General features: G+C 51.9%; 1 protein-coding gene across 1 annotated transcript in view; it reads left to right on the top strand.

The window, feature by feature from the left end:
- LOC306857999 (ADAMTS-like protein 3) overlaps positions 1–12,071 on the top strand; it is a 229,181-nt gene that overhangs the window by 108,120 nt on the left and 108,990 nt on the right. Inside the window, exon 4 of the mRNA XM_079398333.1 lies at positions 5,531–5,658. Within this exon, the coding sequence (XP_079254459.1) occupies positions 5,531–5,658 (128 nt within the window). The remainder of the gene's footprint in view (positions 1–5,530; positions 5,659–12,071) is intronic.

Raw genomic sequence — 12,071 nt, 5'->3', positions numbered from 1 at the left:
TAAAAAAATGTTCATCCAGCAATAACATTCACAGTTGAGAGCGATATGATTTTTCAGGGCAAAACGAGAAATCCGAGATCTTAAAGTAGAGGGCATCATTGAACTGCCTAAGACACATTCACACCAAGGATGATATCTTATAATGAAGATATATTTTTAAAAATGAAAAAAAAAATTTTTAGTTCCCTTCCAGGAACTTCGAGCTGCGTCCAGCGACGCTTTGGGAACGCCATCAGCATGACCATGCTCTGAATATCAGGTGTAATCAGTCCGAAGGAAGGCGAGGCGTCACGGGCGGGGTGACGTCACGACCAGGAAATATATAAGCACGTGCGGCGGAGCCGGTGTCAGCTTTTTGTCATTCAGCAAAGCGCTCTGTGTGTGTCAGTCTTATTTGGTGTTGTCTGTCTTTCAAATATAAAAAGATACCCAAATGCAAGGGCGATTCCAGATCGCGTTTCAGGTTGTGTATTCGTCCCTGCCCTCGCTATATTACGAGTGGGGACACACACACAATCTGTGCGTGGTTTGCCTGGGTGCGGAGTATGCGGCATCGGCTCTCGAGGGAGCTGATTGCCCTCATTGCGAGCGGCTGTCGCTGCTTACACTCCGCACCCGGAGGGCTCTCTTCGAGGAGGGAGCCTTCACGAGCTCTCCACGCAGTGTTGGTTCCGCTTCTGCCGAGGCAGAGCGACGGCTGCACTCGTGGGGCTCGCAGATCTGGCGCCCCGTCTCTCGGTTTGGAAGCGGTCTCTTCCCCCCGAGACGAGGGCGCAACGCTTCGTCTCTCTTCCTCCGAGGAGGTTGATGTGACGAGCGTTCACGAGGTTTTCGCCGCCTCATTCGCCCCAGTATGAATAACTTAGGTGCGAAAGTTTCAGACCGCGTTTCAGGTTGTGTGTTCATCCCTGCCCTTGCTATTTCACGAGTGCGGACACACACGATCTGTGTGTAGTCTGCCTGGGTGCGGAGCACGCGAAATCGGCTCTCGAGGGAGCTGGTTGCCATCATTGCGAGCGGCTGCCGCTGTTAAAAAAAAAAAAAAAAAAAATAGCTCCGCACCCGGAGGGCTCTCTTCGAAGAGGGAGCCTTCACGAGCTCTCCGCGCGGTTTCGGTCCCGCTTCTGCCGAGGCAGAGCGGCGGCTGCACTCGTGGGGCTCGCAGGCTGATCTGGCTGGTGAGAGTGAGACGGGTATGTCCTTATCTCCTCCCGTATCCGCCAGATCTGGCGCCCCGTCTCTCGTTTGGAAGCGGTCTCTTCCCCCCGAGACGAGGGCTTGACACTACATCTTTCTTCCTCCGAGGAGGTTGATGTGACGAGCGTTCACGAGGTTTCGCCGCCTCTTTCGCCAATATGAGGAGCTTTTAGAGGTGGTTACTCGGGCAGTGGCCAAGCTTGACATCAGCTGGTCCCCCAGAGAGCATCTTAGCTGCAGACTAGCCGTTTGGATAAGCGTTTTCGGTGCTCACGGCCGCCACCTCTACACAGGAGCCTTCTGTTTTCCCCCCATCTCCACACCGAGGTGTCGAGATCATGGGTGAAACCTTTTTCGTCCCGACCATTCATTCCCTCCGCTGATTATTATGGCAGCGTTAGGGAATTGAATGAGCGCGGGTACAGGGTGATGCCGCTGGTCGAGCAGACGCTTGCGAGCTATCTGTCTCCCTCGACGGCATTGTCTTTGAAGGCTCTTGCGCTGCCCACTAAGCCTCTGCGTACAACATCTTTTTTAAGTGGGCAGAGGGAATGCGGCAAGGGGCTGCTGGACGGGCGCAGCGTCCCTTCCCCAGCTCCTCGCGCAGGGAAGCGCAAAAGGTCCTGACGGGCGAGCCCCAGGACCGTGGAGGGCGACCCCTACTGGGGTGGAGCGGCTTACACCGCGGTACACGGTGACCGTCTCCCCCCGGTGCCCTCCGGGGACTTGTCTGCCAACCCTGCTGTTGTCCCAGGGCGCAGCTGGTCCCAGCGAGCGTTTATCTCAGGTCTTTCCGCCTGTAAGCAAAGCGTAGCCGAGAAACTCGTTAGAAAGTCATTACTTTGCTGAGGAAGGAAGCCATCGAGTTGGTTCCTCCTCACGAAGTTCACACCGGCTTCTACAGCCGGTACTTCATTGTTCCAAAGAAGGATGGGGGGCTGAGGCCCATACTGGACTTGCATCTGCTGAACCGCTCAGTCAGAAAACTGAAGTTCAAAATGCTCACTGTCAAGCAGGTCGCGTCTCAAATCAGGTCCGAGGACTGGTTTGTCACGATAGACCTCAAAGATGCCTATTTCCATGTCTCCATCCTTCCTTCTCACAGGAAGTTCCTGAGGTTCACTTTCGGGGGCAAAGCGTACCAGTATCGGGTTCTTCCCTTCGGCCTAGCACTGTCATCCCGCACTTTCACCAAGTGTGTGGATGCGGCACTGGTCCCGTTGCGACTGCAGGGCATCCGCATACTCAATTATATCGACGATTGGTTGATCCTCGCTCGATCAGAGCTGTTGGCGATTCGGCATCGAGATGTCATTCTCGCCCACATGAAAGACTTGGGGTTAAGACTAAACGCCAGGGAAAGTGCGCTTTCTCCAGCTCAGAGAACCACTTATCTAGGCGTGGTGTGGTATTTGACCACGATGCAGGCTCGGTTGTCCCCTGCTCGGATCGAGTCGATCCTCACGGCAGTCATGAGAGTGCAAGAGGGCCAGTCACTCACTGTCAAGCAGTGGCAGAGGCTGCTTGGGCTTATGGCAGCTGCGTCCAACGTGATTCCGTTCGGCCTGCTGTACATGAGACCCCTACAGTGGTGGCTCAAGACCAGGGAGGTCTCCCTGAGGGGAAACCCGCTCCGCGCTGTCAAAGTGTCACGCCACTGTATTCGTGCCTTAGACATGTGGAGGAACCCTTGGTTCTTGTCTCAGGGCCTGGTGCTGGGAGCTCCTTGTCGCCGCGTCTCGCTTGCGACGGACGCCTCCCTCACCGGTTGGGGTGCGGTCTTGAGTGGCCACCCTGTCCGCGGTATGTGGAGTGGTCGCCACCTGACGTGGCATATCAACTGGCTAGAGATCCTAGCTGTGTTCCGTGCACTCAAGCACTTTCTTCCGGACCTGAGAGATCACCACGTGCTGGTCCACACCGACAGCACGGCAGTGGTCTCTTACATCAACCACCAAGGAGGTCTGCGGTCGCGCCCCTTGTACAAGCTGGCACACCAGATCCTTGTGTGGCCCCAGGGCAAGCTCCTATCACTGAGAGCTATGCACATTCCTGGACATCTCAATGTGGGACTAGACGTCCTGTCGAGACAGGGGCCGAGGCCTGGGGAATGGATGCTTCACACCGAGGTGGTGAAGCAGATTTGGAGAATTTTTGGCCAGGCTCAGGTGGACCTCTTTGCGACTCAAGAGTCAACGCAGTGTCCCCTCTGGTTCTCTCTAGCTCCTCCAGCTCCTCTGGGACTGGACGCTATGGTACAGACTTGGCCGAGGCTTCGTCTGTACGCCTTTCCCCCGATCACTCTGCTCCCGGGAGTTCTGGCGAGAGTGCGCCGGGACGAGGTCAGTCTACTGTTAGTAGTACCGTTCTGGCCGGGCCGAGAATGGTTCTCGGACCTGATTTCTCTCCTCGACGGCACTCCGTGGGAAGTGCCCGTCAGGAGGGATCTCCTCTCACAGGCCCGGAGTTATGGAAGCTGTGGGTATGGCCCCTGAGGGGGCACAGCTCTTAGCTTCCGGTCTGTCAACCGAGGTTGTTGAGACCATCCTCCAATCCAGAGCTCCCTCCATGAGGAAACTGTACACCTTGAAGTGGAGGCTCTGCACTTCTTGGTGCGGGGACCGCCAGCTCGACCCAGTCAACTGCCCGATCCGCGCAGTTCTGGAGTTCCTGCAGGCCTGTTTCTCCGCAGGGTTAACCCATTCCACTATTAAGGTCTACGTGGCAGCTATTTTGTCATACCACGCCCCTAGTAGTGGCCAGACATTGGGTAGACACCCCCTAGTTACACGTTTCCTCCGTGGTGCGCTGAGGCTGAGGCCGCCGGTACGCTCCCGCGTCCCTACGTGGGACCTGGCTGTGGTCCTGGAGGCTCTGTGCAAGGCACCTTTCGAGCCTATTGAGGAGATAACTCATAGACTCCTCACCATTAAGACCGCTTTCTTGCTCGCTATCACCTCTCTGAGAAGGGTGAGTGACCTTCAGGCCCTCTCTACGGCCTCTATTGACTTTGCGCCCAGCATGGCGAAAGTATTTCTCTACCCCCGCGTGGGGTATGTACCTAAGGTCCCATCGGTCGTACCACAGCCAGTCGTACTCCAGGCCTTCTCTCCCCCTCCCTTCAGGGAGCCAGACCAGGAGAAGCACAACTCTACGTGTCCAGTGCGAGCACTGGGCACGTGCATCCACAGGTCATCCCTGTGGAGGAAATCGGACCATCTGCTTGTGTGCTATGGTCCCCCTAAGAGGGTTCTTCCTGCTACGAAGCCCACTCTTAGCAGGTGGATAGTGGATGCCATCTCTCTGGCATACGAGGCCTCTGAGCGTCCCCCGCCGCTGGGAGCCTGCACTCGACCCGAGGTGTGGCGGCCTCCAAGTCCTTCTGGGCAGGTGTCCCGGTTCAGGACATCTGCAACGCTGCTGGGTGGTCCATGCCCCTGACTTTCGCCAGGTTCTATAACCTCGACATCCGAGCCACTCCAGGCTCATCCGTCCTATTGTCCTGACACCAGGCAGGGACTTGTCAGTCTGGCGGCGTTGGTATCTCTTTCCCAAAGCGTCGCTGGACGCAGCTCGAAGTTCCTGGAAGGGAACGTCTCAGGTTACGGATGTAACCATGGTTCCCTGAAGGGAACGAGACGCTGCGTCCTTTGGCCACACTTCTGGCATCCCTGCCCACGCTTGCTTCATCACTTGGAGCTGACGCCGGCTCCGCCGCACGTGCTTGTATACTTCCTGGTTGTGACGTCACCCCGCCCATGACGCCTCTCCCTCCTTCGGATTGATTACACCTGATATTCAGAGCATGGTCACGCTGATGGCGTTCCCAAAGCGTCGCTGGACGCAGCGTCTCGTTCCCTTCAGGGAACCATGGTTACATCCGTGACCTGAGATGATTTAAAAGTTCAAAATTTAACTATAACGATGCCAGCACAGAAGATTTTTTTCTGATGAGCGATAAAAACTTTGACAGCCAATCATAATCCACTCGCATGGTGTGTGAACAGGATAGTTCACACAAAAATAAAAATTCTGTCATCATTTACTCACCCTCAAGTTCTTCCAAATTTGTATGAGTTTCTTTCTTTGGTTGAACACAAAATAAGATATTTTGAAGAATGTTGGTAACTAAACAGTTGACGGTAGCCATTGAAAATATGTTTTTTCAACAGAGCAGATCAGCAAATGCCTGGTCATTCAGATTCATAAATCTAACATCTGAAATAGACTGCAATGAAGAATGGATTCTGCATTTTAAACTGGGATTCGAAAAAATGTTTAACATAAATAATTAGTACACTTTAGTATATGTTGATGTTTTTGTGTCTTACAGTCCTCAAGAACGACTCGCTCGGATGAGGAGAGGGACACCGGTTGGGACGCCTGGGGCACGTGGAGTGACTGTTCTCGCACCTGTGGAGGCGGAGCCTCGTATTCTCTACGCAGGTGTCTCAATGGAGGGTAAGTGAGTGCACATGCATGCATTCATTTTTTCATGACATCTCAAACACAAACCCTTCCTTTAAAGCCACTGTATGTAATCTTGAAATATCAGTTTCAATATCATTCTGATGGCACACTGACTTCTAATAAGGTGAAGGGCATATGTAGGGAATATGTAAGTTTGGTGAGCATGTACAAAATTCTGTGAAGACGGCAGATTGCTTTATGACAGCAACATATGTGTACAGTATTACACTGTAATTAAGTGATATATTTACGACATTGATTTCCAACCACTTAACCGTAGGGGGCTCCAAAGTCATAAAAATACACAAAACTACATCCACCTGCTTTAAATCTACACTGTAAAAAAAAAATATTTGTCTTATTTACCTTTAAAATAAAATAAAATAAAAACCATTCTGTAAAATGCTGTCAAATATATGGTTCCTCTTCAGGAACTCGAGCTGCGTCAGGAGACGCTTTGGGGAACGCCCTCAGCATGACCGGCTCTGAATACCAATACAATCTGTCCAATGGATTGGAGGGACGTCACGGGCTAGGTGACGTAATGACCAGCTGGTATAAAAGCACGTGCGGTGAAACCGGCGTCAGCTTTCTGTCATTCAGCTAGCGCTCTGTGTTTCTGTCAGTCTTATTTACTGTTGTCTGTCTTTAGCTATGTCTAAGAAGAGCCAGTTTAAGGCTAGGATTATGGGAGAAGCGCAATACGAGCTGTGTGTTCCTCCCTGCAAAGGTTTTTTTTGTGTGCGGGGGATACACACAGCTTGTGTGTGTTTGGCGTTCCCCGCGGCGCTGGTCCCGCTTCCGCTCGTGGGGTTCGCATCGGGATCTGATGGAGGGATCGGAGACGAGCGAGTCTCTATCTCCATCCTCACCTGTCAGATCCCATGACCGCTCCTCGAGATCGGAAGCCCGCCTTGCGGATACTTCCCCTCAGGCAACGACATCGGCGTTTCTCGTGTCTTCCTCCGAGGAGGTTGACATGGGAAGCGTCGAGCATGTTGCACCCACTCTGTCATCCCAATATGAGGAGGTTGTGGAGTGTCTTGTAGAACCGTTATACAAGCGTTTTCTGTGGTTTCAGACTCACCTCCACATCGGAGCCTGCCTTTTTTCCCCGACCTCCACACTGAGGTGTCGAGGTCGTAGGGAAAACATTTCGGCCCGCCTCTTTGTCCCCTCATTTGATTACTACAGTAATGTGATGGGGACAAGTGAGCGCGGTTACAGAGCGATGCTGTGGGTGGAACAGACGCTTGCGAGCTATCTGTCCCCTAACGCTGCGTCGTCTCTGAAGGCAAGGGGTACGCGGGAGCAGGTCGGACTGGCTTATGTCTGCACACCATGGTGGTGTTGCGGGCATGCCAGGCTGACCTGCTCAAGGAGTTGGATGAGGGCGAGGGATTTAGTGCGGAGGACATCCGTGAACTTCGCAAAACCGCTGATTTGTCTCTCCGTGCCCCCAGGGAGACCGTCAAGGCGAGCCATGGTGGCGGCGGAGAGGCATCTTTGGTTGACCATGTCGGATTTAAAGACCGCTGCAAGGTCTTCCTTCTGGACGCCCCACTTTGTCTTCTGGCCTTTTCGGTTTGGGAGGCAGGTGGCGGCAATCCAGTGGTTTCTCCCTCACCACTCTCTAGCTCACGAGGCTACTGGGCGAGAGCAGCCCCTACCGCGTGCTGGCTCCTCGCATAGGCAAGCTCGCCCCCGCGGGGTCGGGGCGGTAAGAGGGGTGCGCGGTCAGGGCCTCCCAGCCAAGCTGGCAAAGAGGTCTTCGGCCAAGAAGCTCTGTTGTGAGTGGGATCAGAGCTTATGAGGGTAGCCCCGCTGGGGTAGAGCATGATTCACTGCAGCATACAGTGCTCGTCTTCCCCCAGTGCCCTCAGGAGATCGATCTGCTAACCCTGCCACATATGGTGTTCCAGGGCGCAGTGGTCTCCAGCAAGCACACATCTCATTCTCTTCCGCCCGGAACCGTAGCGGAGCTGAGATGCTCGCCACCCCTTCGGGGGTCTCTGGAGCAGCTAGTTCGGCCGTTACCTGCCAGTGTGCCGTTCCAGGGTTAGACCAGAGGCCAGTCTCGAGAGACTGGTTCCCTTAGTAGACTATTTCGCAGCATGGAAACTACTGCCAAATGTGTCTCGATGGGTCCTGCGCACTGTAGAGAGAGGCTACAGAATCCAGTTCGATTCTCGTCCGCCTCAATTCAACGGGGTGACTTCCACGCAGGCTCTGGTAATGGAACAAGAGGTAGATACTCTCTTAAGGAAGGAAGCCATCGAGGTGGTTCCTCCTTAATAAGAGAGTCCGGGTTCTACAGCCGGTACTTCATAGTTCCAAGGAGGATGGAGGATTGCGTCCCATTTTAGATCTGCATCAATTGAACCGTTCAGTCAGCTGACTGAAGTTCAAGATGCTCAGGTAAGTATCTCAGATCAAGTCCGAGGACTGGTTTGACACGTAGATCTAAAAGACGCATACTTCCATGTCTCCATCCTTCCCACTCACAGGCAGTTCCTGAGGTTTGCTTTCAGGGGCAAAGCTTACCAATATCGGTACTTCCCTTCGGCCTAGCACTCTCACTCCGCACATTTACGAGTGTGTGGGCGCCGCGTTAGCTCCGCTGCAGCTACGGGGCGTCCCCATACTCAATTACATCGACTATTGGTTGATTCTCGCTCAATCAGAGCGGAGGGCGGCTCAACATTGAGATGTTGTTCTCGCTCACTTAAAAGTGTTGGGGTTAAGACAGAACCCCAAGAAAAGTGTGCTTTCTCCATTATAGAGAATCACTTATCTGGGGGTGGTGGGGATTCGACCATGGTGCAGGCACGTATGTCTCCTGCTCGGATCAAGTCAATCCTCACGTAAATCAGGATTGTGAAAAAAGGTCTGGTGGCAGCTGCGTCCAACGGTAATCCTATTGGCCTGCTGTACATGAGACCCCTACAGTGGTGGCTCAAGACCAAGGGGTTCTCCCCGAGGGGAAACCCGCTTTGCATGATCAAGGTCAAGCGGCGATGCCTACGTACCTTAGACATGTGGAGACAACCTTGGCTCTTGTCCCAGGGCCCGGTGCTGGGAGCTCTGTGTCACCACGCACACTAGCGACGGATGCATCCTTCACCGGTTGGGGAGCGGTCATGAGTGGCCACCCTGCCCATGGTCTGTGGAGGGGTCATCATCTCGCTTGGCACGTGCTCAGGCTCGAGATGCTGGCTGTGTTTCAGGCTCTGAAATACTTTCTCCCAGACCTAAGAGGTTGCCATGTGTTAGTTCGCACCGACAACAAATCTCTTATATCAACCACCAAGGAGGTCTGCGGTTCGCGCCCCCTGTACAGGCTGGTGCACCAGATCCTTGTGTGGGCTATGAGGCCGAGCTCTCCTGGTTGGTCGAGCTGGCGTTGCTCCCCTCAACTCTGAGGGTCACCTTTGAGCATGCCGCTCCCTTCTGAGCGTCTGAGTTCCCTCTCATGCAGAGAGTTAAGTTCTCCGCTCTCCAGAGCTCTGCCTTGGTAGAGCTAGCATTGCTCCCCTCACTATAGAGGGTCACCTATGAGCATGCTGCTCCCTCCCAGCTCTCCTGTTGGTCAAGCTGGCATTGTTCCCCTCAACTTAGAGGGTCACCTTGAGCATGCCGCTCCCTTCTGAGCGTCTGAGTTAGCATCGCAATGTGGGAGCAGACACCCTGTCGAGGCAGGGGCTATTATCCGGGGAATGGATGCTTCACACCGAGGTGGTGAAGCAGATCTGGAGAGTGTTTGGCCACGCTCAGGTGGACCCTTCGCTACTCAGACAGCGCAATATCCCCTCTGTTACTCTCTACGTCATCCAGCTCCGCTGGGGCTGGATGCCATGGTACAGACGTGGCCGAGGCTTCGTCTGTACGCTTTTCCCCCGATTGCTCTCCTCCCCGGAGTTCTGGAGAGAGTGCGCCGGGACGGACTCCGGCTGCTATTAGTAGCCCCGTTCTGGCTGGGCCGAGTATGGTTCTCGGACCTGATTTCCCTCCTCGATGGCTCTCCATGGGAGATTCCAGTCAGGAGGGATCTCCTCTCACAGGCAGGAGGCACCTTGTGCATCCCCGCCCGGAGTTGTGGAAACTGTGGGTGTGGCCCCTGAGGGGGCACAGCTCGTAGCTTCCGGTCTCTCAACCGAGGTTGTTAAGACCATTCTCCAATCCAGAGCTCCCTCTATGAGGAGACTGTACGCCCTGAAGTGGAGACTCTTCACTTCATGGTGCGGAGATCGCCAGCTCGACCCAGTTAACTGCCCGTTTGGTACAGTGCTGGAGTTCCTGCAGGCTCGACTCTCCGCAGGGTTAGCCCACTCCACCTTGAAGGTTTTTGTGGCGGCAATTCGGCCTACCACACCCTTCTTGGTGGACAGACAGTGGGCAGACACCCGCTAGTTACACGTTTCCTCCGTGGTGCACTGAGGCTAAGGCCTCCAGTACGGTCCTTTCGGGAGCCTGACCAGCAAAAGCTAAATCGTATGTGTCCAGTGCGAGCAGTGCGTCCCCCTAAGAGAGGTCTTCCTGCTTCCAAGCAGACCCTCAGTTGGTGGATTGTGGATGCTATTCAGATGGCCTATGAGTCTTCTGACCTCCCCTCGCCGATGGGAGTCAGAGTTCATTCCACGAGGAGTGTGGCGGTCTGGTGCCGTGGGTATCTCATTCCCCAAAGCGTCTCCTGACGCAGCTCGAGTTCCTGAAGAGGAACGTCTTAGGTTACGTATGCAACCCCAGTTCCTCGAAGGAACGAGACACTGCGTCGCGAGGCCACGCTTCCGGCATCACTGCCAGCGCTTGCTTCATTCTAGAAGCTGACGCCGGTTTCACCGCACGTGCTTTTATACCAGCTGGTCATTACTTCACCTCGCCCGTGACGTCCCTCCCATCCATTGGACAGATTTCATTGGTATTCAGAGCCGGTCACGCTGACGGCATTCCCCAAAGCGTCTCCTGATGCAACGTCTCATTCCTTCGAGGAACTGGGGTTACATACGTAACCTAAGAAGTTTTTGCAAGTAAAACTCCAAATTTTCCATTATTAAAAACTTTAAATGGCAGATCATTGTATTATATGTAATTTTACTGTAAAATACTGAATTTTTTTTAAAACTATGAGTTACATTATATCTTACAATAAAAAACATTTAAAATCAGTAAAACTTTTGTTGAGTCAACTTTAAAAACTTTATTACCCATAAAATTGTTAATTTACAGTAAATTTCTACGCTCAAGGTAAGCAAACATTAAGGTATAGCATAATGCCAACCTTAAAAAGTCTAAATAATGGTTTTACTTAAGTTGACTGTTTTGTTACATTATGTGTTATTTAATGAACGTTTAATGCAGTGTCATGTCGGTTATCCTGACATGTAATATTGATCATGTAGTTTTATCTTATTTTATCTTATAATATAATGGTGGTTATCAGCACACTGTAAGGTGAAAAGCCAAATTTGATAGTTCAAGTACAATGCTATATTGACATACCAACTGACACACTATACAGTTACAAGTTGTATAATATACTGGCAGCAATTTGTCATCCCATAATACCTGAAACAATATCACCAGTTTTTTTTTTAGTTTTTTTTTTATGGTGAATCACTGGCAATCAGATCAAACAGGATATTTTTTGCAGTGTGCAGGTGCTTCAAAAATATTTGGACATTTTAGTCACACTTTAAAATCATTGAATCTTATTGCATTATATCAAAGCAAATGGCTTTCACAAACAAATGATTCTTTCCTGAAAACTAAATTAACTTTCCTGTTTAGAGACAGATGTATTTTGGCTAAGTTACAGTTGGGCAAAAAAGTATTTAGTCAGCCACCAATTGTGCAAGTTCTCCCACTTAAAAAGATGAGAGAGGCCTGTAATTTTCATCATATGTACACTTCAACTATGAGAGACAGAATGGGGGGAAAGAATCTAGGAAATCACATTGTAGGATTTTTAATGAATTAATTGGTAAATTCCTCTGTAAAATAAGTAGTTGGTCACCTACAAACAAGCAAGATTTCTGGCTCTCACAGACCTGTAACTTCTTCTTAAGAGGCTCCTCTGTCCTCCACTCGTTACCTGTATTAATGGCACCTGTTTGAACTCGTTATCAGTATAAAAGACACCTGTCCACAACCTCAAACAGTCACATTCCAAACTCCACTATGGCCAAGACCAAAGAGCTGTCGAAGGACACCAGAAATAAAATTGTAGACCTGCACCAGGCTGGGAAGACTGAATCTGTATTAGGCAAGCAGCTTGGTGTGAAGAAATCAACTGTGGGAGCAATTATTGGAAAATGGAAGACATACAAGACCACTGATAATCTCCCTCGATCTGGGGCTCCATGCAAGATCTCACCCCGTGGGGTCAACTTTCCTGTAGCTCAAAT

Source organism: Barbus barbus (assembly GCF_936440315.1).
Source record: "Barbus barbus genome assembly, chromosome: 1".
Taxonomy (NCBI): domain Eukaryota; kingdom Metazoa; phylum Chordata; class Actinopteri; order Cypriniformes; family Cyprinidae; genus Barbus; species Barbus barbus.
Note: the sequence above shows the minus strand (reverse complement) of the source record. Positions and strands in the feature narration are given on the sequence as shown.